Here is a 27,500-nt window from a genome sequence, read left to right as displayed (position 1 = left end):
GGCCCTAACACGAGAGAGAGATATATATACTGCCCCTATATATATCGCTATATACTACAGGAAGGGTGCTACTGTGAATATGTATACTGCCCCCTATATATACTAGGGATCGACCAATATAGTTTTTTTAGGGAAGATAATCGGTGGAGGTTAGGGCCGATAGCCGATAGCTTACACCGATATTCCGGTATAAGTTATCGGCTATTTATCCCCCCGCGACACCGCTGCAGATCATTGATTTAAAGCGGGTGCTTTAAATCAATGAACTGCAGTGGCTTTTGCGGTGCCATAGACCGCCGCCGCCACCCGCTTCTCTCCCCCTGCCTGTCCAGGGGTCCTGAGTCCTATCACTGCCACCGCTCCCCCCTACTGCCCCACCGCGTCGCACACCGCCCCGACCCCATTGCCTCCCCCCATCCCTGGTTTTATAATTACCTGTTCCCGGGGTCCACTCTACATCTGGCTCCGGTGGCGTCCTCCTGAGCTGTCACTGTGCGCACTGACGGTGACGTCACTTGTCATTGCACACAGCGTAACACAGGACACAGCAGGAGCGGTGGGGGCGGGGCATTGTCAGCTTATCGGCAAGGTAATTGCCGATACCGATAATGCCCAAAATCGTGATTATTGGCCGATAATATCGGCCAAACCAATAATCGGTCGATCCCTAATATATACACTGCAGGACAGGACCTACCGTGTGTGATAGATATATACTGCAGGACGTGATCAGTGTGTGATATTGCTATATTCCGCCCCTATATACTGCAGGATGGGACCTACTGTCAGTGATATATAATTTGCCCCTTTATTCTGTCCCTATATGCTGCAGGTGCAAGGAAGGGACCTATCATTATAGATATATACTGCTCCTTGTATATACCCCTGTAGAATTCTGTATACTGCTTTCTGTATATACCCTTATATAATGCCCCCTATATACTGTAGGACGGGACCTTGCGTGAGTGATCTACTGTCCTATGTAATGCGGGAGGCTTATTGGAGCTACTGCTAGTGATATATACAGCTATATACTGCCATCTGTATTAGGGATCGATTTATTTTTTTAGGACCAATACCGATAATCTGGTACCTTTCAGGCCGATAACCGATAACTTATACCGATATCCCGGTATAAATGATCGGCTATTCCACCCAGGCAGGGCAGAAGCCACTACAGATCAATGATTTAAAGTGGGCCCTTCAAATCAATGAACTACAGCGGCTTTTGCGGGGCCAGAGACCGCCACCACCGCCCACTTCTCTCCCCCTGCCTGTCCTGGAGTCAGAGGGGTTGTGCGGGTGTGACAAGGATGTGGTCAGAGGGGTGGACAGGGGGCTGGATGGGGGGGTGGACATGAATGACCGGAGGGTGGTCGGGGTCAGAGGGGTGGACAAGGGGGTAAAAGAGGGACAGGAGTGACAGAGGGGTGATCAGGGGTGACAGGGTAGAATACGGGGGTAGATGGGGGGGGGGGGGTTGTTAACATGAGTGGCAGGGATGGACAGGGGAGTGTACAAGGCGGACATGGATGACAGGAGGGTGGACATGGGGGATGAGCATGATAGGAGGGTGGACACGTGTGAGATGTCAGTCATAAACGCGCAGGCCGAGGAGCGACATTTAAAAAAAAAAATCACGGCAAATCCATCGGCACCACGGGCAGTGCCGAATGGCACACGTGTGCCGCGGCACCGCGGTTGGGTATCACTGATATAGATATATTTATATAAACATCTTATGCACCATCATTTGTTGGGGTGTAAGTCTTCTACACAGTGAGCTCTGTAGTCCAAACCTCAAGGTGTGGGTGTGTGGTCTCCGTAGGCTCCACCTCTTCTAAGTATGTGGGGGGGGGGGTCAATGCAGACTCCACCTCTCCTTAGGATGTGGTTGAGGGTGTGTGGTCACTACAGGCTCCGTCTCTCCTCAGGCGTCAGTATATGAATTAGACATGGTGTTCCCAGCAGTGTAGTATGTGCAAGGCCTTCATACGCTCCCCTAATAGACGCAAGCTTTCTGTTCTGTCACCATACACACACTCATTGATCTGTCCTGCTCTTCTAATGTGGCAGTCTGCACTCTGTAGCATTGTCTAACTCGCTTCTTTTCCTTACAGATGATGCAGAAATTGTGAAAACCAGAATGAACAAGCAGGCCGGCCGAGAGGAATTCCATGTGCATTACGCTGGTTGTAAGTAGTCACTTGGGTGGGGTGAGCGGCAATGTATTTACTGCTGATGATTTTCTCTTGCAGTCTGAGTTGGGAGCTATGAGTTAGGATAACATCCCAGTTATTTATAAGGCGCCATTCTCTAGGATTCGTCTAATCCCGCGTGGCATTCGGGCCAATCATTAAACCTTTGGAGTCAATAGCACAAGCTGATTTCTGGTCGCCCCGGTGACATGACAAGCTGCCTGCCTGGAGGTTTTCTTTCCTCTAGGTCCAGTGTAGCCGCTCTGACTAATCCTTATTGATGGGCACCGGACTGCACTTCTGTGTAGCTTCTGTGTAGTTTGTGCCATGTATTATTTGTCTGATCTCTCCGCCTCCTTTTAGTTGTTCCTTCCTCTTATGAGCAACATCTTCGGTAAGCGCTTCCATGGGTGGAAAGACGTCGCCAAGAGCAAAAAGAAAACGTTGCTTCCCGAATCAATACTAGTCTGTCTAAGACAACTCTTAACACAAAAATGTCTTAGCGGGGAACCTTTTATTGGAAATTATAAATAGAATGTGAGTTGAAGCTGCAGGCGAGGGCCTCGGTTTCACTTCTGCTTCCATAAGTAAGCCTTATTCCCCTGCTTTCTCTGCCATGGCCCATCCCGTATCATCCACTGCTGCATCTGCACTCTGCCTTTATTCCGGACTCTGCATTTTTTTTTTTCAGCCGGGATGACCATTGTGTGTTTTATTTTTTTAAATATATTTTTTATTCTTTTTGTTTTGCACTGGATGCCTGCTGTGCGAAAGTAATGCTACTGTTTATTTTTTAAGTAACACAGCAGGTAGACTCTAGCCCCCCTCTACCTCAAAACCACCATAATCTGCCTGATGGGCCAACAATGTGAGATGCTTTGTCCAGATGGATCTTGCTTCAGCTTTACTCAGCTGCTTTGTTACATTTTGTTTTTGACCACTATTTAATGGCAAGTGTCCGGCCTGTAAGACAAGCAACTTCAGGCACTTCTGCGCATCACGCTCGGTCTTTTATCCTTGATTAATTCACTTTCCAGTATCCTGGGAGTTCCAAGAGCATCCTTTATGTAATGGTTAGGCTGTCCTTGTTTGTAGTGGTTTATACTCGGTTGCCCCGATAATTGCGGCTTAAAGGGGCAAGTCTACTGCAGAAGTGCATTGTGGTGGCCCATAGAAGCTCCACACTATAAAAAACATGGAAAGTTACATCCCACAATCCTCACCCTCTTATTGTTATATTATGAAATTATGTTGTAAGTTCAATTTTACCTTCACAGTGAATCGACGACAAAACGAATGGGTTGACAAAACGAGGTTGGTGATTCCTAAACCAGTGAAGGAGGAGGCTGAGGTGGTAAACGGTACGGGCTCGGATGTCACAGAGAATGGAAAGACTCCACAGAAACGCAAAAATGAGGAAGAGGAACCTGAACCGAAGGTAACGCGAGCCCCCAAATCTGTCAGTCCACCACCAGTGCTCGCCACATCAATGGGATGGTCTGTAATACCAAGCCTACTTGTTTGCCGCAGTCACATAAATAAACTGTTCACTTTCTTTAATGTTAAGGTTATATGTAACAGGATGTTTGTCAATTCTTTCATACATGTCAATGGTCTTTTGGGGTTTTTAAGCGCACATTTTCTATCTTATTTATTTTCATTTTTCTTAGGGATACCTGTATTTCTTGACCAAATATGAAACAATTCATTGCTACTTATTTTTAAGTGGTAATCTCCTGGGACCCAAACGATCACTAGAATGAAGGGGCTGCATCACTAGACGTCACCAGACACAGCACTACTCTACCTAGCTGCTGTCTGTAGCAAACTGCAACCTGACCCATTCAAGTGAACATAGTTGTGCGACAATACATTGCTTGGTTGGAAGTACAGTTAATGCTGTACACAGAGGGTGCCCCTTAATTCTAGTGATAAATTTGTGGTCCAGCAGTCAATTTTACAGTTTAAATGTACAAACTGTGTCCATCTACTCAAATTACTGGATAAGTGAATGTGGACATTATTCAGGGGGCTCCCCTTTTTAGCCGATGCAAAGAGTTTTTGTTCTGCGGTTCTTGGCACAACTGGAACATAAATGTTTGTTGTGGAATACCCCAATTCTCCTGCAGTGGCCGCCTGCAGTTTACCCTATGAGTTTTAGCGTTTAGACCTAAAGGGATCAGCTGATTCCCAGCAGGTCTTCATGTCTCTCCCAGATATTTCAATCTCTGAGTTTCAGGAAAGGTGTTAAACACTGAGCATCCATCTGCCAGTTACAGTAGGTTCACATATTTCCTGTATGTTCTCTATCGAGGTGCAGGCCAGAGAAACTGTTACTACGGCTAATAAACTATTCTAGTTTTTCCCTTGGGGAATTTTCCTACCAGCCTTATCTTTCTGTTCGGGTTTACTTGATTTTTTTTTTCTCTCTGAGGCAAACACAGCAGCTCAGAGACATTAAAGGGGGGGATGTTAAGGGTTTTTCTACAGTTTTTGGTGTAGCTTGTGTTCTGTTATGGCATTAAGAGAAGTACTCAACAAAACCTGCCAAATACACCAAACAAAGTAATGTTAGTAAATCTGATGCAATATAAAAGGCATTACCCTAATGTGTAAAGATTCTAAAAACCCTATGATCTTGGTAACTCCTAGCCAGTGTTTTATAAATAAATGGAACAGGCAAATATTGAGATTTCTGCTGGCTGTGACTTTATAGTTATCGTGTTCAGCTTGAAAATTTGACACTGTTCACATGTCATTTTCTGGCTTTTTTTTTTTAGTCCTAGGACCAGGAAATAAAAAATTTTGTTGCCAAATTTGTCACGTAACAATTGTGTTCCACGGGCCCGACTGATTTAAAATGAGATGCATGAGGTAATAATTATTTTACATGGTTTCGGTTTTATTTTTTCTCTGGTAATTGACCGTAATGGAGTCTCCAACACAGGTGTGAACAGATCGTTCTTATATGGGCAACTGTTTTGTCCTGAAATCCCCACCATGCACACTCTTGGGTGAGAGTGCATGTGTTCAGTGAGGAGAGGGAGAAAGCCTCTTCTCGAGCTCATCTTCCTGAAAATAAAATCCAACATTCCAGACCCTTCTCTTTTGCGACATTTCCGTCTGTATGCATTAGATAGGAGGGTTGGCCGCAGTACATCTAGTGTGTATGGCCAGCTTTAATCTTGGTCATCAATTTGTGTTCTCACGTCAGTGCTGCATTAGGCAAAGGGCTTCCTGATGCAAGTGCCAGTTAGGTAGATCGGCGCTTGATTTAGGAGCCTATTACACTGTTCTGCAGGCAGAGCAGTATGAGCGATCACCTGATTGTTCATTTGACCCTTTACGTCTGTCATTTGTTGGCTGTACATCTCCTGTAATACAGGAGGAGAGTCGGCTGACAAACAGGTATTGTAAAACATGCTTGAAATAAAGCAATCTGCCAACAAACAAGCAAGCTTTTGCTTGTTCATTGGTTGGTCGCTGGGCCTGTTACATCGGGTGATAAAGGCTGATTCAGCCAATAATCAACCCTCACAATGGGGAACATATGCAGATGTAGTGGAGCTTTGTTTGTCATTTTGCTCTAGGGCCCTGCAGTGTTATTTGCATCACAATGCCTATTGTGCTACGTAGGCTAGTGTGCATTCCTTTTGTGAAGTCTTAAGAAAATGCAAAATGACATACCCTGCTCCGCAACATTTGTACAAAGTTTATCCCAGGAATTTAGTTGTGAATATTCATAGAATTCTTTCCTCTGAAGTGCAGATCATTAAATACCTACTACAAGGACAACTTGACTTATAAACAATATATCCTGTTTTGCTTTGGTCTGTTTTTATAAACTCTTTAAAAAAAAAACTTACATACATAGGGTGTTTTTAATTAGTGTATTCATGTGTACATGCATTGGTAAGATATGATCACACAATGTGGATCTGCTGCGATTCAGACACAAAAAAAAAAACCTGCAGTGTTTCTGTAACAAAAATCCAAATCAATGTATTTAAAATCAATTGAATAAAATCTGCAGATTCCACAAAGTGTGAACATATCTGAAAAGTTTTGCCTTTCCTCATGAAATCTACACCTGATGTACCTTGCATGGGAACGGGGTTATGCACTAGTGCACCCTGCAAAAAAATACTGCATTGGCTGTCTTGCAGTTTTCATCCTTGGGTATGTGGGGGGGGGGGGTCTACTGACTCTTAACATACAGATATTTATCGGGTAGAGACCACTCCACATTGGAATATATCTGCTGCATATAAACAGGTATTAATCATGTGTATTGTTTATCCTCTTGAACATGGTTATTAGGATGACTGCAGCTAATAGAGGAAACTGAGGGATACCCTCCTGTAAAGAGTTCTGTACTCTGGTCTTTGCTTTACACAGATGTCTATTGATTTCAGAGGTCATGTCACGCCTAAAATGAAGCATTACATATGTGTATATATATTTTTTTCACCCCTTGATCTGATTTGATGACTTAGATAACACATGACCAGATCTCTCTGGCATCACTAATCTCCTTCCATGCTCTAACTAAAGATACCCAATACCGTTACTAGGCCATCTTGTGTGATGGAGACTCTTCTGGCTGATAGGTCACCTCCAGAATATTGCTGCTGGGCATCATCTGTATTACTCTGTACCCTGCGAGCATTGTGTTCCATTATTTTGTGTTCATTCCAGCTCGAAGAGGTGTCTTTTTCTGCCTCTTCATTTTTATATATTTTTCCGCATTAAACACTTTTATATTTGTTTTGCAATAATCATTCACAGGCCAAGCAGTAGCCTAATGCTGGTTCACTCAGGTGCAGTTCCTCAAAAAGATGCAAAGTTGCTATGTTATTACATCATTTGTTTGCTTGTCCAATTGTTTGCTATTGTGTGTATAGTCTACAAACTGCAGGTAATTTCAGGAGCTCGTTGTTACCTGTGCTATGCTCTTTTTAAACATTTTCTGATAAACTTTACACTTCTATTCCTTTTCAGCTAAAGCAAATGATCCCTTTCTGTCTAATACATTTTAGTTTACTGATTCTCTAATATTCTGTTCTTCTAGAAATTGAAGGTTGATAATTCAGTGATGGCGTCCAGGGATTTTGCAGAAGAGTTGACTTGTCTTCTGTGCAGCGAGCTTTTCAAGGATCCCGTCATGGTGGAATGCGGCCATAACTTCTGCCGTAACTGCATTGACAAGGCCTGGAATGGCCAAGAATCCTTTACCTGCCCTGACTGTAAGGAAGTAATCACCGATAAGAGGTACACCACCAATCGGGCCCTGGCTAACCTGGTGAAGAAGACTGTTGGCACCACTCCTGCCCTGACCCCAGTTAAATCTACTGAGAAGCCTAAACTTGCCGAGAATTGTCCTGAGCACGATGAGAGGCTGAAGCTCTACTGCAAGGATGATGGGACCCTGAGCTGCGTCATCTGCCGGGACTCTCTGAAACATGCAAGTCACACCTTCCTGCCCATCCTGGATGCCGTGGGAGTGTACAGGGTAAGTTGTCGGAATAAGCTTCTCGAATATTGATGGCCACAGATCTTCAGTTTTCTTAGACATTACATTACTTTGTTTCCAGGCAGAGCTGTCGGACATCGTTGCTCCATTAGAAGCAGCCCTCAAGGTGACGGAACAGCTGACAACACAACAAAGTGAGAAGGTTGAGCAGCACAAGGTAAGTGATTGGCCCCTATATTCCCATCATCACACCAGTAGGGCCATTCATCCATTATGTCCCATGAACAGATGACTCTTGACTCAACATGTCTTTCCTCCAGACCAACATATCCGAGTTCAAGGAGCACATTTTGTCAGAGTTTGAGAAGCTGCATGCCTTCCTGAAAGAACGAGAGGAGAAGCTATTGGAGCAGCTTAAGGAACAGGGAGAGAGCCTGCTTAAGGAGATGGAGGCCAATATGATCAAGATGCAGGAGAACCAGGACAACATTAAGGAGACTATCACGATGGCCAACGAGAGGGTGAACGATAATGACTCCATCTCTTTCCTCACTGTAAGTGCTGTTGTCTGCAATCCTGTAAGATCCTTAGTTATGTTGCTGGCTCTTTATCTTGTCTCTCTGATCTACTTTACTAACTTATTTATTTTTTCTTGCAGGACATAAAGACTTTCATTGAAAAGTAAGTTTCTGTTGCAATGTTAATCTAGTGATCTGAATCTCTAGTATACATTGTATACATGGTACACACTCTTCTCTTCCAGGTGTCAGGAACAACAGAAGGATGTGATGTCTTCAGGTAACAGCCTGCTCTCCAAGGATCTGTGTCAGGGAACATTTAGAGGGCCCATCCAATATACCCTCTGGAAGCAGATGAAATCTTTCATTGTTCCAAGTAAGTGACACCCTTATCAGTATGTGCTAGTAGTTGCACAAAAATAGCTATTCTAATATTCTGCCTCTCTTCCACGCGTACTGGTGTACGTCCTCAGGTTTTTGTAGGATGCAGTTAAACAATAATTGTAAATTTTTTTCCCAACATATTTCAGTTTTACTAACTTTTTATAATTTATAAAGGTACCATAAGTGCTTACACACTGGAAAAAAACAAAGTCCTGAATTGCACATCTTGGGTCACTTCATATAGCAGGAAAATCCATAAATCCATAAAGTGATCAATAAGTCCATTAAAAACAAAAAATGGTACTGTTAGAAACTACAGCTCACAGCGCAAGATATGAGCCCTCACAGCCCCATATGCAGAAAAATAAGGGTCAGAAGGGGACAATTTTAAGCCTACTGAATTTCTTACAAAAAGTTGTATTTTTTTCACTAGTAAAATTAAACAGAGCCTATATTAATTGGGTATCGTTGTAATCGTATGGACCTACAGAATTGTCATTTTTACCGAAAAGTGCATTACGCAAAAACGCAACCCCCTAAAAGTATTTTTTTTCCTCCCAATTTTACCTCACAAATTTCTTTTATTTTTTTTTTTTTTTTGCTTCACCATACATAAGGCAACGAGCCTTATAGATGTAAAACTTGGATTTATGGATTTTAAAAGACTTGAAAATGCAAATGCAAAAAAATTAGAAATTGCTGCATCATCAAGGGGTTTAAGGGGTACTCCGGTGGAAATTTTTATTTTATTTATTTCAACTGGCTCCAGAAAGTTAAACAGACTTTTTTTTAAATTATTTCTATAAAAAAAAATCTTAAGTACTGGAAGGATTATCAGCTGCTGTATGTTCCAGAGGAAGTTGTGTACTACTTTTGTCTGACCACTGTGCTCTCTGCTGACACCTCTGTCCATGTCAGGAACTGTCCAGGGTAGGAGCAAATCCCCATAGCAAACCTCTCATGCTCTGGACAGTTCCTGACATGAACTGATGTGTCAGCTAGAGCACTGTGGTCAGACTGAAATGAACACCACTTCCTCTGGAGCATACAGCAGCTAAGTACTGGATGGATTAAGATTTTGTAATAGAAGTCATTTAAAATCTGTTTACATTTCTGACACGTTGATATAAAAAAAAAAAAAAAAATCAGCCGGAGTACCCCTTTAAGGCCAAAAGGGCATTAAGGGGGTTTCTCCGATCCTTAAGGCTTTTAAGCAAATTTGTCAGTTATGAGATTTTTTTTTTTTTCACATGTCAAGTTGTTGCTTGGGGTCTGGTAGTGGTCCGAACACTCGGAGATTTATCAAAACCTGTGTAAAGGAAAAGCTGCCCAGTTGCCCATAGTAACCAATCAGCTCGCTTCTTTCATTCATTTTACAGAGGCTTTGTTATAAATTAAAGTGATCTGATAGGTTGCTGTGGGCAACTGGGATATTTTTCCTCTGGATAGGTTTTGATAAATCTCCCCCTCAATCTCTAAAAGAGCTAGTAGACACGTGGTTATGCATTTTACATCCCAGCTTGCTGCCTTTTCTGTCTCGCTGTACAAGACAAGCTTCATAATGGAGGTTTGCAGCGAGCCGTGGCGTAAAGTGCTTCTCACAGTTTTAGAGGTCGTGGGGGTCTAAACGGTTAAACCTCATCCGATTAAAACTTTTGACATGAGCCTGTGACGTCAGTATTTCTCTGACATTTAGAGGAGTTGACATTTTAAGTTTACTATTCCTTTTTTGTGTTTGTCCAGATCTGACTCCAATGCTGCTAGATCCTGCCACTGCGCACCCCAACCTAGTACTGTCTGATAATATGACCAGCGTTAAATATGGAGATACTAAAGTCCAGGTCTCTGACAATCCCAAACGCTTCAGTCAGTGCATTCTGGTCCTGGGCTCTGAGGGCTTTGATTCTGGCCGCCATTACTGGGAGGTTGAAGTAGGAGACAAGACCGCTTGGGATGTTGGTATGGCCAGCGAGTCCACCAACCGCAAGGGTAAGATCAAGCTGAACCCCAAGAACGGCTACTGGGCCATCTGGTTGAGGAATGGCAATGCTTACAAGGCTCTGGAGTCTCCTTCTAAGTCCTTGGTCCTGAACTCCAAGCCGAAGAGAATCGGGGTCTACGTTGATTACGAGGGAGGTCAGATATCTTTCTACAACGCTGATGACATGTCTGCTATCTACACGTTCAGGGCCACGTTCACGGAGAAGCTGTATCCTTACCTGTCCCCGTTCTTACATGATTCTGGTCTCAATGCTTCTCCTCTGCGTTTCATCCAGGACTGATTGCTTTGCTACCTTCAAAATACATGTTTTCTTTAGTTTTACCTGTTATGCCATGAAAAATTTTGAATGTTACGGTTTAGAATTCATGTTTAGTTTACAACCTTGATTTCTGCAGTTTTTATTTTATATGAAAATAAAATGTGTTCATTGATTAGTATCTTGTATGTCATATTAGTCAATGAAATAAAGGGACTTGTCTGGAGACAACTTGATTTGGTGCTTACCTTAAATAGATGTAAAACAAACTTGCTGTCATGCTCAAATTATTAAAGGGGTTATCCGGGATTAGTAAAACAGCTGATTTCTTCTACACCACACCTGACCTTGGATTTTGTATGTGGTACAGTGAAATCTCCCTTAGGGGGACAGTTTTTAATTCCCCGGCAGTCCCCCTCCGAATAGGGGACATTCCCAATAGTGGATGTGGACATACCCAATAGGGGACAACCAGGCTTGTGTGCCAGTACTACCATCCCCCCAGTACAGGATTCAGACATTTAGAAAGGTTTTTGAGCCTTTATTTTCCAATAAGGGACATCTCTCAATAGTGTACACTTTATTTATTCCCTGTGAGTGTCCGCTATTGGGAGATTCTACTGTATTACAGTTCGGTTCCATTAAAGTGAATAGAGCAAAGTTACAATAAAAATACAGAGCCTGAGGATAGGGTATTGGCCAACATCTGCGATCGCCCTCATCTGCGGCAACATTTTATACCGATCTGATTGGCCGCGGGGATCAGATCAGCTAACATGGTGGACTGAGGTCCCTTCACCTGCCTCCACTGGTGGCTTCTGCTCTGATCTGCCTTCCAGCAGACCAGAGCAGAAGATCGCTGATAATACTGATCAGTGCTATGCACAGCACTGAACAGTATTAGCATTCTAATGATTCCTATAAATAGTCCCCCTATGGAGACATAAGTGTAAAAAAAAAAAAAAAGTAAAATCCCCTACCCCAATAAAAATTTTTAGACTTACTGTAAAATCTCTTTCTCGAAGGATCCATTGGGGACACAGACTGCTGTCTCTAGGAGGCTTGACACTATGGTAACCAGAAAGTCGGCTCCTCCCAGCAGGATATACCCACAGGCCACTGAGCAATTAAGTTTAGTCTCAGAGCAATAGGAGGAGACCGACAGGTCAAAGGAAAAAAAAACATGAACTGTCCGAGAACCAGAAGAAAAAATAACTGAACACTCTCTCGGACAGATAACCAAAAAGGAACCCCAGAAAAGGGCGGGAGCTGTGTCCCACAATGGATCCTTCGAGAGAGATTTTACGTTAAGTCTAAAAAATCTATCGGCTCCATTGGGGGACACAGACTCTAGGACATACCAAAGCCGTCCCTTGGGTGGGCAGAGAAAAACAGGTCAGGCAGTCGGCTGCACCACCGCCGCCTGCAACACTTTACGACCCAGACTAGCATCAGCCGATGCGAAAGTATGAACCAGGTAGAATCTCGAAAAAGACAACCAGGTGGCCGCTTTAGAGATCTGCAAGGCCGAGGCCTTGTTTCGGAGAGCCCAGGATGCTCCCACAGAGCGGGTGGAAAGAGCCAAAACCCTGAAGGGTGGGACCTTCCCCTTACAGCGGTAAGCTTCTGAAATAGCACATCGGATCCAACTAGAAATGGTGGCCTTGGAAGCAGGCTGTCCCTTCCGACGACCTTCTGTAAGGACGAAAAAAGAATCGTACTGACGAAGGGAAGAGGTGACAGATGAGTCCGAACAGCCCGTACCACATCCAATTTGTGGAGCAGGCGCTCCCTGGGATGAGAAGGAGCGGGACGGAAGGACAATGTCCTCATTGAGATGAAAGGCCCGAAACGACCTTAGGTAAGAAGGACGGATCTGGCCTGAAAACAACCTTGTCCTGATGAATTATCAGGAAAGGAGGATGGCAGGAAAGAGCTGCCAGTTCAGATACTCTCCTAATGGAAGTAATTGCTATAAGAAAAGCCACTTTCCAGGATAGTAGGCGAAGGGGAACCTCCCTAAGAGGCTCAAAGGGTGCGTCCTGAAGAGTGCCTCGAACTAAGTTCAAGTCCCAAGGGGAGAAGGGGACCGGTAAGGGGGGGCAGCATTTGCCACCCCCTGAAGGTCCGGACATGCGAATTGGAAGCCAGAGGACGCTGAAAGAGAATGGAAAGGGACAAAACCTGACCCTTAAGTGAGCTGAGAACCAGCCCTTGTTCCAACCCCGACTGCAAAAAGGAGAGGAGACGGTGAACGAAAAGGTAACTGGAGAAAAGGTCTGAGCTTGGCACCAACAAAAGTAAGCCTGCCAGTACAGTGATATATTTTTGCAGAGGAGAGCTTGCGAGCCCTGAGCATGGTGCGAATTACCTGGGAAGAGAAGCCGCTGGCCCTTAGAACCGCGGTCTTAACCGCCATGCCGTCAAATGCAGCGACTGTTAATTGGGGTGGCAAAGGGGACCCTGTGACGGTAGGTCTGGACGAAGTGGAAGACGGAACATCGTCCAGAAGCCAGACCATGTCGGTGTACCATGCCCTTCAAGGCCAGTCTGGAGCCACCAGAATGGCGGGGACTCCTTCTGCCTTGAGCTTCCTCAGAACCCTGGGAAGGAGGGGGAGGGAACAGGTAGGGCAGTACAAAGCCCAACCACGGAATTACCAGGGCATCCACGGCTAGAGCCAGGGGGTCCCTGGACTTTGACACAAACGTTGGAATTTTCCGGTTGTGTCGAGACATGAAGAGATCCACGTCTGGGGGACCCCCAGAGGTTGCAGATCTGCGCGAACACCTCCGGAAGAAGAGACCACTGTCTGGGGTCGGCTGAGGACCGACTGAGGAAATCCGCTTCCCAGTTGAGCACTCCCGGAATGTGAATTGCCGAACTGGCTGGAACTACTTGTTCCGCCCAGAGGAGGATCTTTGTCACCTCTGACATGGCCGCTGAGCTGCGAGTGCCGCCCTTCCGATTGATGGACGCCACAGCCGTGGCATTGTCCGACTGGACAGGGACAGGGTGGCCCTGAAGCAGGGACTCCCAATGCTTCAGACAAAGAGAAATCGCCCTCCGTTCCAGAATGTTAATGGAAAGAAGGGCTTCTTGGGGAGGCCAGAGGCCTTGAACCGTCTGATCCCTGAAAACACACCCCCAGCCCGACAGGCTCGCATCCATCGTGACCACCTGCCAATGGAGGGGGAGGAATGAACGTCCCTGAAGGGGGGAGCGGAGCCACCAGCGTAGAGACCGACGGGTCCGGAGAGGGAGAGCAATCTTGCGATCGAGAGAGAGAGGGGACCTGTCCCATCGTGCAAGAATCGCCAGCTGAAGAGGACGGTAATAAAACTGGGCAAAGAGTACGGCCTCCATGGCTGCCACCATCAGACCCAGGACTTCCATGCAAGTACAGATGGTGACCGGGGATGGTATCCGGAGGGAGCGGACTCCCGACAAGAGGGCCAGACGTTTGTCCGGCGGGAGGCAAATCCGAGCCGAAGCCGAGTCGAACTGAAGCCCCAAGAAGACCAGAGACTGGGTGGGGGAGAGAACTGACTTATCTCTGTTGACCATCCACCAGAAGCGACATAAGGTCTGAAGAGTGAGGCTCACATTCTCCAGAGCCTGGGCTCTGGTGGATGCCTTGATGAGGAGGTCGTCCAAGTAGGTTATCAGTGAGGACCCCTCTTGACCGTAACAAAGCTACCACAGGCGCCAGAATCTTGGTAAAGACTCGTGGCGCTGTGGCCAGACCGAAGGGGAGAGCCACAAATTGATAATGACCTTCCTGAATGGCAAAGCGGAGGTACCGCTGGTGTCCATGAAAAATTGGAACGTGGAGGTAGGCATGCTTGATGTCCACCGAGGAAAGAAACTCCCCTTGATCCATAGATGCCACAACCGAACGGAGAGATTCCATTCGGAAATGGCGGATAAGAAGATGTTGGTTGAGACCAACACAGAACCGTTTTTCTTGGGAACCACGAAAAGATTGGAATAAAAACCCCGAAAGCGTTCCCTTGAAGGAACTGGGACAATGACGTCCTGGACGAGAAGGGACTGAAGAGCCTCCCGAAATTCCCTCGCAAGCGAGGGAGATCAGGGAGCACGGGACTGGAAAAAAACGATCCCTCGGAAGGGAGGCAAATTCTATCCGGTATCCGTTGGACACCACGTCCCTGACCCAGGAGTCCTGAATGTGCGTGGTCCAAACGTCTCGAAAAAGCAAGAGGCGACCTCCCACCCGAGAAAAAGCTGCAGGTGGGGGCGTCCCTTCATGCAGAAGTGGGTTTGCGGTTGCCCGATTTGGCCGCAAAACGGTCGTGACTGTTGGTGTCCAACTTCCACGAGGGACGCGCCTTGAAAAAGGGAACCTTCTTGTCCCGTGGAGGCGCCTGGCTGGACCCTTTAGAGGGGCCGACATACGAAAGGACCGAAAGGAAGAAGACTTCCTGCGGAAAGAAGTGCTAGACTTGTTTTTAGGTAATAAAGAGCTCTTGCCACCTGTCGCCTCAGAGATAATCTCATCCAGGCACTTGCCAAAAAGTCGGGAACTAGTAAAAGGAATCTCAGTGAGAGACTTCTTAGATGCAGCATCCGCATTCCAAGTTTTAAGCCAAATGGAACGACGGAGGGCCACTCGATTACCGGTGGCAAAGGCAGCACAGCGAGCTGAGTGCAAGGAAGCAGAACACAGGAAATCTCCAGCTTTGGAACATTGGAGGGCCAGAGCAGACAGTTCTTCCGGGGGAGAACCTGAAAGAATGCCCTGACGGAGTAGGGAAATGCCAAACCGAGAGGGCCTTAGACACCCAGGTGGAGGCGAAGGCAGGAAGCAGGGAAGAACCCGCTGCTTCAAAGGCATATTTCGCTAACGACTCAACCTTTTTGTCTGCAGGATCATTGAAGGCAGCTGCATCCGCCAGCGGCAAAATAGTAGCTTTAGAGAGGCGGGAAACCGGAGCATCCACCCAAGGAGAGGAAGTCACTTTGGAGACAAGGTCCTTGGCGATTGGATATCGCGCTTGGACTTTCTTTAGTCCCTGAAACTTCTCAGGGTGCTTCCAGGCAGATTCTAGAATGGCCTCAAATTCAGCGTGAGATGAACACTTTAGGTGCCGGTCGGGCACGATGAAAGGATACTTCTGTAGCTGCGTCCGATGTTCCTGGGTCCTCTGTTAAAGGTGTCTCTTATGGCCACAACTAATGAGTTCACCATGTCCACTGAGTCCGAACGGTCCTCCAAATCGGAAACCTCGACTGCTAGCTCTCCAGGAAAGTGCGAACGAGTGGAGGCGGCCCTGGAAGAGGGAGACTCCGACCTGGTACGTGGCTCAGGAGAGCCAGAGCGGTGACCACGGGAACATTGTCTGGAAGAGTGACGCGTGCCCGGAAAAAGTGGTCGGGCGAGACCTGCGAGAGGAACGCCCGTGTCTACCAGAAGACTCCTGGGATGAGTCAGAGGAGACACCCCTATTACGCTTATGCGAAGCGTAGGGAGAAGGGGAATGGGACCTTCTAGAGGGCCGGTGAAGGGAAGACCTCTCCAAGGCAGTCACCACAGAACGGGAGACCTGTGCCAAGTCGGATATAGACTGGGAGAGGGAGGAAACCCAGGCTGGAGGGTCGGCCGAACCCACCGGGTCTGAAGGGGCACCTGGGTTAGAAATAGCAGGGGGGTCTGGGGGAGCAGTGGAGCAGGCAGAACAAGTGGGTTCAGCAGAACCTTTCATTTTTGCAGAGCAGTTTTTACAAGCGTAATGGGTAACTAATGTTCCCGATATCTCCTTAGAGGGAGGAACAGTTCTGGGCACGGACATGACAAAAAAAATGAACAGTCTCACCCAAGTCTGTGTCCCAAGGCAGCTGCTGTGAGGAGAACGCTGCACCGTGCTGAGGGGAGAGAGAAAAGATGCCGGTCAATAGGAGGAAGAGGCCGGGCCAGAGGCAAGGAGCTCTGTGATTGGTCCCTGCACGGCCCCAACGCGCACACAGCGCTGATTGGTGGCTGTTCCGCGCTGCTGAGGCACTTATGCGGCCAGGTGGGCGGAGGTCTCCAGCTGTTGCAAGACTTAGGGAGAGAAAGATACCTCATGCTGAAGAACTTACCTAAAGAAGTCTTTGGACTGTAGTCTAAAGTCAGCATTTTCACCTGCGGCAAGCCAAGCTCATAGCGAGGCGAACAGGGAGGTAGGGGGACCCGGGCCCATGAGGTACAACCCCAAGCGCTGACCGTTGGCGAGAGGGGGGTTAACAGTACATCCAAGATGCCTGCCACCTCTCGCAATGGGGAAACAGTGATCCATAGTTCCTGAGTCCCCACCTGAAAACAGAAATAATAAGAACTATAACATTCCCTAAACCTAAAAAATATGAGACCTGGTCTGGAGAACACCAGACCAGTGTCCACCTCCTTAAGACACTAAGCAAAAACTGAGTTGCTCAGTGGCCTGGAGGCGGGTATATCCTGCTGGGAGGAGCCGACTTTTTGGTTACCATAGTGTCAAGCCTCCTAGAGACAGCAGCATATACCCAGAGTCTGTGTTCCCCAATGGAGCCGATAGAGAAATGTGAAATATCCCTTTTTCCCATTTCACCCCCAAAAAACTGTAAATAAATCAATCATATTTGGTATCACGCGTGCTTAAATGTCCGAACTATTAAAATATAATGTTAATGTTCCTGTACGGTGAACGTAAAAAAAAATTCCCAAATTGCTGCTTTTTTTTGTCACATTTTATAACATTTATATATACACATGTGATATCAATGAAAAGTAAAGATCACGGCGCAATAAATGAGCCCTCATACCGCCGCATATACGGAAAAATAAAAAACGTATAGGTTGTCAAAATAGAGGGATTTTAAACGTACTAGTTTGGTTAAAGTTTGCGATTCTTTTTAAGCGCAACAATAATAGAAAAGTATGTAATCATGGGTATCATTTTAATCGTATTGACCCACAGAATAAAGAACATCATTTTTACCGTAACTTGTACTGCTTGAAAAGAAACCTTTAAAAACTTGCAAAACTGTGGTTTTCTTTTTAATTTCCCCACACAAATAGTTCTTTTTTTTTTTTTTGCACCATACATTTTTTGGTTAAATTAGTAATGTCATTACAAAGGACAACTGGTCACGCCAAAAATATGCCCTAATACTAGTCTGTGTATTAAAATATAGAAGTTACAATTTTTAGGAGGGGGGACTAAATTGCAAAAATAAAATTGGCCAGGTCCTTATGGTCAAAATGGGTTTGGTCCTTAAGGGGTTAAGGACCAGAGCATTTGTTTGCACATCCGACCACTGTCACTTTATGCATTAATAATTCTGGGATGCTTTTATGAATTTGATTCAGTGTTTTTTCCAGGGCTGTGGAGTCGGTAGATAAATGTTCCGACTCCTCTGTATTAATATGCAAATATATTTTATACATTCCTTGAAGGAAAGGAAGGCCACATACATATCATTACCACAGGACTACTGGCTGGGAAGCCAACAGTCTACTGTATTGAACAGTTTGTGTGCTGATCTGCTGCTGAAGATAGGGCAGTGGGTGGATCCAGGAAGGGGCATTTATTATAAAACATGATTTCCCTAGTAGAATCCCATAGCCATGTTTAAAGGGGTACTCCGCCCCTAGACATCTTATGTCAGATGGCCGGGGTCCCGCTGCTGCGGCACCGCGCTTTCATTACTACACAGAGCGAGTTTGCTCTGTGCGTAATGATGGGCGATAACGGGACGGAGCAGCGTGACGTCATGGCTCCGCCCCCTCATGACACCATGGCCCGCCCCCTTAATGCAAGTCTATGGCAGGGGGCGTGACGACCACCATGCCCCCTCCCATAGACTTGTATTGAGGGGACTGGCTGTGACATTACGAGGGGCGGAGCCGTGACGTAACGATGCTCCGGCCCCTGTATCGCCTGTCATTACGCACAGAGCGAACTAGGGGCGGAGTACCCCTTTAAGCTAACAATCGAGTTTACAAGTTTTTATAGCCTTAGCTGAATGGCAGCAGTTTTTCCAATGGTTTACAGCTTCAGTCTTGAACTATTGACCCTCCATTCCCTTCACTTATACAAATGTCTCTAGTCCTGCAAAAAAACTATTTACTTAATCCCTTATCAGTGAGAGGCTAGGTTACCCATGGGTTCCCTGTAACAGCAGAACACAACACTATGGAAAGTATAAGTATTGCCGCTCCTAATTGTGCGTTGTGTGCCATATAGTACATTTAGTAGGAGTCGGGCATTGTTTGCCGACTCCGACTCCAGGTACCCAAAATTTAGTCCGACTCCGACTCCACAGCCCTGGTTTTCGTGAGATTCTACTTTAACATTTTTGTCAATACTTCCAAAATTTGAAATGTTAGCATTTTTCTAACTTTGAAGCTCTTTGCTTGTAAGGAAAATACATACCAAATAAATTATATATTGATTCACATATACAAAATGTCTACTTTGTTGGCATCATAAAGTCGACATGTTTCTACTTTGGAAGATATCAGAGGGATAGCAATTTTCCAATTTTTCACAATATTTTCAAAATTAGAATTTTTCAGGGACTAGTTCATTTTTGAAGTGCCTTCATATTAGAAACACACCATAAATGACCCCATTATAAAAACTGCACCCTCAAATTATTCAAAATGACATTCAGAAAGTTTAAACCTTTTAGGTGTTTCACAGGAAAAGCAGAAAAGTGAAGGAGAAAATAAAAAGTCGTCTCCTCTCAGCAGAGTATACCCGCCCACAGGCACCTGAGGTAATCAGTTTTAGCTTAGTGTCTTAAGGAGGTGGACATGGTCTGGAGTTCTCCCCAGACCAGGTCTCATATTTTTTATTTTCCTATGATTAGGAGACGTGTTCGTTTTTTATTCCTTTTTTTCTGTTTTCAGGTGGTGTCTCAGGAACTGCAGCTCACTGTTTCCCCATTGCGATTGAGGGGGCACAGACATCCCGTTTATGTACTGTTTACCCCCTCTCGTCAACGGTCAACGCCTGGGGTTGTACCTCATGGGTCCGGGTCCCCCTACCTCCCTGCTTGCCTCGCTCGTACATGGTAGCCCGGCATGATGCAGGTGACAAAAGCTGGCTGAAGACTTCATTGGGAAGACTTCACGAGGTAAGTTCTGACTAAGGTGAGTATTTTCCCCTTGTTTTCTTTAAGGAGGACTTTCAACATCTGGAGATCCCCAGTTTTTGGCCCATTCTTCTATATGGGGACTGTTGGGGCTGGCCAGGAGGGATTTCCCTCCTTTCCTTTATTGGGGGTTCTTTATTATATCTGGGGCTCAGCAGGCACATGTATGTTTCAGTTTATCATGTGGTGTGTGGTGTTTCACAGTATTACCGTGGCTGCAAGAGACAGCCTCAAAGGCAAAGTTTCAAAGGCAAAGGTTTCTTCGCCCGGCGCCCGTTCTTACTTTAGTTTTGGCAGCGCAGCTGCCGACAGTATCTCGCCATTAGGGACCGGGCTGTATATTACTTTGGCCTACATAAGGGCGCGAACTGCACCCCAATCAGCGGTGTGTGCGCGCATAGGGGGTTATTGCAGGGCTAATCACAGAGCCCTCGTGTTTAGCACAGCCCCCTCTTCTTCATCAGCCGCAGTTCTCAATGGGCAAAAATTCTACTCACAGCAGCTGCCTTAGGGACAGAATTGGGAGATGTGGTCCATGCCCAGAACTGTTCCTCTCTCACAACAGATAACTAGCCCTTAGTTACTTAATACACTTGTAAAGCTGTAACTCAAAAATTTCTGGTTCTACTGTCCCCCAGACCCCCCTGCTATTTCTACCCCGGATGCTCTTCCAGATCCGGTGGGTTTGGCCGCCCCTCTAGCCTGGGTTTCCTCCCTCTCCCAGTCCATATCCGACTTGGCTCAGGTCTCCCGTTCTGTGGTGAATGCCTTGGAGAGGTCCTCCCTACACCGGCCCGGCAGGCACGGGCGCTCCCCTCACAGGCTTCGCCCCGTTACTTTAGCTTATAGCAAGCGTCACTCCCCAGAGGACACTCCCATGGGTGCCGCTCTGGCTCTCCAGACCCGCGTACCAGATAAGTCTCGCTCTCTCTTCCAGGGCCGCCTCACACGTTCCCATTCATCTGGAGAACTTGTGGATGAAGTTTCCGCTTGGGACTCTGGTTCACCAGCGGACAAGAAGAGGACCGCACGGATATGTCGGACATGGTGCACTTGTTGGTTTTGGCCATAAAAGACACCTTCCATCTAGAGGACCCAGGAACTTCGAACGTGGCTCCAGAAGTTTTTCATTGTCCCCAACCTCCAGGGCTGCCTCACCTCGTTCCCATTCACCTGGAGAACTTGTGGATGAGGTTTCTGATTCGGCCTCCAACTCAGAGGACCGCACGGATATGCCTGATGTGGTGGTACTCATTGGTTTCGGCCATAAGAAACACCTTCCAGTTAAAAGGACCCAGGAACTTCGGACGTGGCTCCAGAAGTCTCCTTTTTTCGTGCCCCACCAGCACCCAAGACCTTCAGCTCTCACGCTGAATTTTATGCCCTGCTGGTATCCGCCTGGAGGCACCCTGACAAGAAGTTTCAGGAAACAAAGAAGGTTCAAGCGCGGTATCCCTTCACCAAGGACCTCATCGCTCAGTGGACCTCCTCTCCCAACTGTGGATCTGCCTGTCTACCGCCTCTCTAAGGCGCCTACCTGGCCATTGGCTGACTTCAAGGATCCAGCAGACACGAAGGTATGACTTTGGCAAACTTTGCCTTTGAGACAGCAGGATCTTTTGCTTCAGCCAGGGTGTCAAGGGCCCTTTCAGTATGGTCTCCCATCTCCGCCAGGGTAGTCTTCAAGATCCCTCTGGAGGATTTATTTCATCTAGCTCTCAGATGCTCCGTAGCTGGAGATTTTTTGTGTCCTGCTTCCATGCGCAGCCACTGTGCTGCCTTTGCCACAGGCTACCTGGTAGCCATCGTCCCTCCATGTGGCTTAAAGCCTGGAATGTGGACGCCGCCTTCAGGAAGTGAGGCGACGGGCGGAAAAGAGTTCTTTATTACCTCTGGATAAGGCTCAAAGAACACTTTCCGTCGTAAGTCCTCCTTCGGGTTCTGCGGAAATTTGGTGCCACCAAAGGGTCCAGCCGGGCACCTTCACAGGAAGAGGGCTAGCTCCTTCTGGACCTGTCCCTCCCGGAGGTCGGCTATCCGTTCCGGCCATTTTGCAGCCCCATCAGACACCTGTAGGCCTTCCTCAGTCTGTAGGGTCGCCCCCACCCGCCGACCTTTCTCGGGTGGTTGGTCGCCTCTTACTCTTCTGGGATGCCTGGACCACACACATTCAGGATCCAGCTCCTTTTTTATCCAGGGAGTAATTGTCCTGGGTCCTTCAGGGGAACGTTTTCGAGGTTTATTCCAACCTCTTTGTGGTCCCCAAGAAAGGTGTTTCTGTCCGCCCAATCTTGGTTCTCGAGTATCTCAGCCAGCATCTTCTGCTTTCCCATCCCGAATGGAGTCTCTCCGTTCGGTGTTGACGTCCCTGGTTCATGGGGAATTTCCGTTCCTCTGTGGACATCAAGGATGCCTGCCTCCACATCTCATTGTTCCGGTCATTAGCGGTACCTCCGCTTTGCAGTTCCGGACTGTCATTTTCTATTGTGGCTCTCCATTTCGGTTTGACCACTTCTCCCCGGACCTTTACCAAAGTCCTGGCGCCTGTGATAGCCCTTTTACGGACAACAGTTTTTTACGTGATTCCTTACTTGGACGACCTCCTGATCAGAGCTCCAGCCAGGGCCCAGATCATGGAGAGTCTTAGTCTCAACCTCCAGACCTTGTCTCACTTCGGTTGGATGGTCAATCGGGACAAGTCCAACCGCTCTCCTGGGGCTCCAGTTCGACGCGGCCTCTGCCCGCTTCGACTCTGCCGACCAATCGGCTGACTCTCTTATCAAGAGTCCAATGACTTTGGCACCCTGTTCCAGTTTCCATTTGCTTTTGCATGGATGTCCTGGGTCGGTTAGCGGCGGCCGTGGAGGCCGTGCCATTTGCCCAGTTTCATCAGCGACCTCTTCAACTGGTGATTCTCTTCCGGTGAGACAGGTCTCCATTGTCTCCCGACCACAAGATCGTCCTCTCTCGACAGTCTTGTCGGTCCCTTTTATGGTGGCTTCGTTTTCCCCCCTGCTTTTTCGGGGGTGCTCCTTCCTGCACCTCCCTGCCAGTCTGTCGGGCTGGGGAGGTGTTTTCAAGGACTGGCCGGTCTGGGGCCTTGGTCCCTCGAGAAGCCTTTTTCTCCTTCAACATGTTGGGGCCTAGGGCAATCCTTTCTTTGCTTGCTTCTTGGGATATTACCTTCTGGGCAGAACTCAGGTTTCCGGCCATCTCAGTGCTCTTCATTCCGGGCGTCTCTGGGATGTGGTCTTTCTCAGCCGGTCCTCAGCAGTCTAAGGCGAGTGGTCCCTACATCCAGAGGTATTTGCAGTGATCTGCAACCTCTGGGGCGCTCCAGGCGAGGACCTCTGCACGTCCCGCCACAACCAAGCGTTCCTCTCTATTGGTCGGGCTTTTCCCTACCTTATCTGTTTATTGGTCGGGCTTTGCCCTACCTTATCTGTTTCCTCCCCTTCCTCTCTTTTCGGGGTCCTGAGGAACTTCACAGCAGAGGACGTTCCCGCCATTCTCGTGGCCCAGACTGTCCCTGGCGGGCGTGGTACGTCGTCGTGGTCAGGCTCCTGAACTACTTACCTCTGCACCTTCCCTATCGTCCAGACCTCCTATATCAGGTCTCCTGTGCCACCCCTATTTGCCGTCTCTGCTTTTGACGGCGTGGCGGTTGAGACAGCGGTTCTGAGGACCCGCGGTTTCTCTTCCCAAGTGGTTCGCACCATGCTGAGGGCTCACAAGCCTTCCTCTGCAAAGATTTACCACCATACCTGGCGGTCTTATTTCTGTTGGTGTGAAACTCAGCCTTTTTCTCCGGTCGTGGTTGGCTTTCAGCTCCCTTAGGGGTCAAAGGTTCGGCCGTTTTCATTCTTTTTCAACGTTCTCTGGCGTTCAATTATCATGTCCGAAGCTAGTTCAGGGAGTGGCACAAGCTGCCCCTCCTTATCAGTCCCCTTTTTTCCCCTTGGGACTTGCACTTGATCTTAGATGCCCTGCAAGGCCCCCCTTTTGAACCTCTCAGGGACATTTCTCTTCAACTCCTTCCCCGGAAGGTGGCGTTCCTTATTGCTCTTCCCTGTTAGGAGGGTGTCAGAGCTGGCAGCTCTCTCCTGCCGTTCTCCCTTCCTAGTTGTATACCAGGACAAGTTGTTTTGTTTTCCGTCCAGGTCCGTCCTTCGTACCTGATATGGTTTTGGCTTTTTCATCTCAATGAGAACATCGTCCTACAGTCCTTTTGTCCGGCCCCTTCTCATCCCTGGAAGCGTTTGTTCCACAACCTGTTGTGGTCGTTGGACAAGACAACCATTTTGGGAGCTTACCGCTGCAAGGGGAAGATCCCACCCTTCAGTGTTTTGGCTCATTCCACCCATTTTTTGGGGCATCCTGGGCCCTCTGCTACGTGGCTTCGGCCTTGCAGTTCTGTAAGGCGTCCGCGTGGTCGTCTTTGCACTCTTTCTCAAGGTGCTACCAGATTTATACCTTCGCATCAGTTGATGCTACTCTGGGCTGTAAGATGTTGCAGACGGAGGTGGTCCCACCGTCCACCTGTCTGATTCCTTACCCACCCAAGGGACGGCTTTGGTATGTCACATGGTCTGTGTCCCCCAATGGAGCCGATAGAGAAAAGGAGATTTTTTATGCTTACCGTAAAATCTCTCTCGAAGGATCCATTGGGGGACACAGCTCCCACCTTTTTTTCTGGTGTTCCTATTTCAGTTATCTGTCCGAAGGTGTGTTCAGTTGCCTTTTCTTCTGATTGCTCGGACAGTTTGTGGTTTTCTCTTGACCTGTCAGTCTTCTCCTATTGTTCTGGGAATAAAACTGATTACCTCAGGTGCCTGTGGGCGGGTATACCCTACTGGGAGGAGCCGACTTTTCTTGTTGCCATAGTGGCAAGCCTCCTAGTGACAGCAGCATACACCCATGGTCTGTGTCCCCCAATGGATCCTTCAAGAAAGGGATTTTACGGTAAGCATAAAAAATCTTTTTTTTACACTCGCATGTTCTTGCAGACCCAGTTTTTGGATTATTACAAGGGGTAAAAAGGAGAGAAATCCCCCCCCCCCCCCCCCAAAAAAAAAAAAAAATGTGTAATCTAATTTCTCTCAAGTAAGGAAATATAGTGAAAGTATTCGGCCCCCTTGAACTTTTCGACCTTTTGCCACATTTCAGGCTACAAAGATATAAAACTGTAATTTTTTGTGAAGAATAAACAACACATGGGACACAATCATGAAGTGGAATGAAATTTATTGGAAATTTCAAACTTTTTTAAGAAATAAAAAACTGAAAAATTGGGCGTGCAAATTTATTCAGCCCCCTTAAGTTAATACTTTGTAGCGCCACCTTTTGCTGCGATTACAGCTTTAAGTCGCATGAGGTATGTCTATCAGTTTTGCACATCGAGAGACTGAAATTTTTGCCCATTCCTCCTTGCAAAACAGCTGGAGCTCAGTGAGGTTGGATGGAGAGCATTTCTGAACAGCAGTTTTCAGTTCTTTCCACAGATTCTCGATTGGATTCAGGTCTGGACTTTGACTTGGCCATTCTAACACCTGGATAGGTTTTTTGTGAACCATTCCATTGTAGATTTTGCTTAACCCCTTAAGGACCGGGGTTTTTTCTGTTTTTGCATTTTCGTTTTTTGCTCCTTGCCTTTAAAAAATCATAACTCTTTCAATTTTGCACCTAAAAATCCATATGATGGCTTATTTTTTGCGCCACCAATTCTACTTTGTAATGACGTCAGTCATTTTGGCCAAAAATCTACGGTGAAACGGAAAAAAAATCATTGTGCGACAAAATTGAAAAAAAACACGCTGTTTTGTAACTTTTGGGGGCTTCCGTTTCTACGTAGTACATTTTTCGGTAAAAATGACACCTTATCTTTATTCTGTAGGTCCATACGATTAAAATGATACCCTACTTATATAGGTTTGATTTTGTCGGACTTCTAGAAAAAATCATAACTACATGCAGGAAAATTAATACGTTTAAAATTGTCATCTTCTGACCCCTATAACTTTTTTATTTTTCCGTGTATGGGGCGGTATGAGGGCTCATTTTTTGCGCCGTGATCTGAAGTTTAACTGTACCATTTTTGCATTGATAGGACTTATTGATCGCTTTTTATTCATTTTTAAATGATATAAAAAGTGACCAAAAATGCACTATTTTGGACTTTGGAATTTTTTTGCGGGCACGCCATTGACCGAGCGGTTTAATTAATGATATATTTTTATAACTCGGACATTTCTGCACGCGGTGATACCATTTTATTTACACTGTTTTTTTTTTTTTTTTGGAAAAGGGGGGTGATTAAAACTTTTAATAAGGGAGGAGTTAAATGATCTTTATTCACTTTTTTTTTGCAGTGTTATAGGTCCCATAGGACCTATAACACTGCACACACTGATCATCATTGATCACTGGTTTCTCATAGGAAACCAGTGATCGACGATTCTGCCGCATGACTGCTCATGTCTGGATCTCAGGCACTGAGCAGTCATTCGGCGATCGGACAGCGAGGAGGCAGGTAGGGGCCCTCCCGCTGTCCTGTAAGCTGTTCGGGATGCCACGATTAGCCGCGGCTATCCCGAACAGCCCGACTGAGCTAGCCGGCAACTTTCGCTTTTAGCCGCGATCGGCGCTGCATGCTATTAGAGGCGGGTCCCGGCTTCACTAGGACTTCACTATTACTGTGTAACCCCGCGTTATATCAGGAGAGCAGGACCAAGGATGTACCTGTACGTCCTTGGTCCTTAAGGGGTTAATGTTTGATCATTGTCTTGTTGGAAGACAAATCTCCGTCCCAGTCTCAGGTCTTCTTCCAGAATGGTCCTGTATGTGGCTCCATCCATCTTCCCATCAATTTTAACCATCTTCCCTGTCCCTGCTGAAAAAAAGCAGGCCCAAACCATGATGCTGCCACCACCATGTCTGACAGTGGGGATGGTGTGTTCAGGGTGATTAGCTGTGTTGCTTTTACGCCAAACATAACGTTTTGCATTGTTGCCAAAAAGTTCGATTTTGGTTTCATCTGACCAGAGCACCTCCTTCCACATGTTTGGTGTGTCTCCCAGGTGGCTTGTGGCAAACTTTAAACAACACTTTTTATGGATATCTTTAAGAAATGGCTTTATTCTTGCCACTCTTCCATAAAGGCCAGGTTTGTGCAGTATACGACTGATTGTTGTCCTATGGACAGAGTCTCCCACCTCAGCTGTAGATCTCTGCAGTTCATCCAGAGTGATCATGGGCCTCTTGGCTGCATCTCTGATCAGTCGTCTCCTTGTATGAGCTGAAAGTTTAGAGGGACAGCCAGGTCTTCGTAGATTTGCAGTGGTCTGATACTCCTTCCATTTCAATATTATCAATTGCACAGTGCTCCTTGGGATGTTTAAAGCTTGGAAAATCTTTTTGTATCCAAATCCGGCTTTAAACTTCTCCACAACAGTATCTCGGACCTGCCTGGTGTGTTCCTTTTTCTTCAAGATGCGCTCTGTGCTTTAAAGGGACCTCTGAGACTATCACA

The 27,500-nt window shown here is 46.7% G+C and overlaps 1 protein-coding gene across 2 annotated transcripts in view; it reads left to right on the top strand.

Moving 5' to 3' along the window:
* The window catches only part of LOC130283977 (nuclear factor 7, brain-like), a 168,709-nt gene that overhangs the window by 1,887 nt on the left and 139,322 nt on the right, over positions 1-27,500 (top strand). For both annotated transcript variants that reach the window (XM_056533808.1, XM_056533807.1), the window contains exons 2-4: positions 2,121-2,195; positions 3,476-3,636; positions 7,270-7,710. In XM_056533808.1, the coding sequence (XP_056389783.1) occupies positions 2,121-2,195; positions 3,476-3,636; positions 7,270-7,710 (677 nt within the window). The remainder of the gene's footprint in view (positions 1-2,120; positions 2,196-3,475; positions 3,637-7,269; positions 7,711-27,500) is intronic.

This window comes from Hyla sarda, chromosome 8 (assembly GCF_029499605.1).
Source record: "Hyla sarda isolate aHylSar1 chromosome 8, aHylSar1.hap1, whole genome shotgun sequence".
Taxonomy (NCBI): domain Eukaryota; kingdom Metazoa; phylum Chordata; class Amphibia; order Anura; family Hylidae; genus Hyla; species Hyla sarda.
This window is presented reverse-complemented; position numbering and strand designations above follow the sequence as displayed.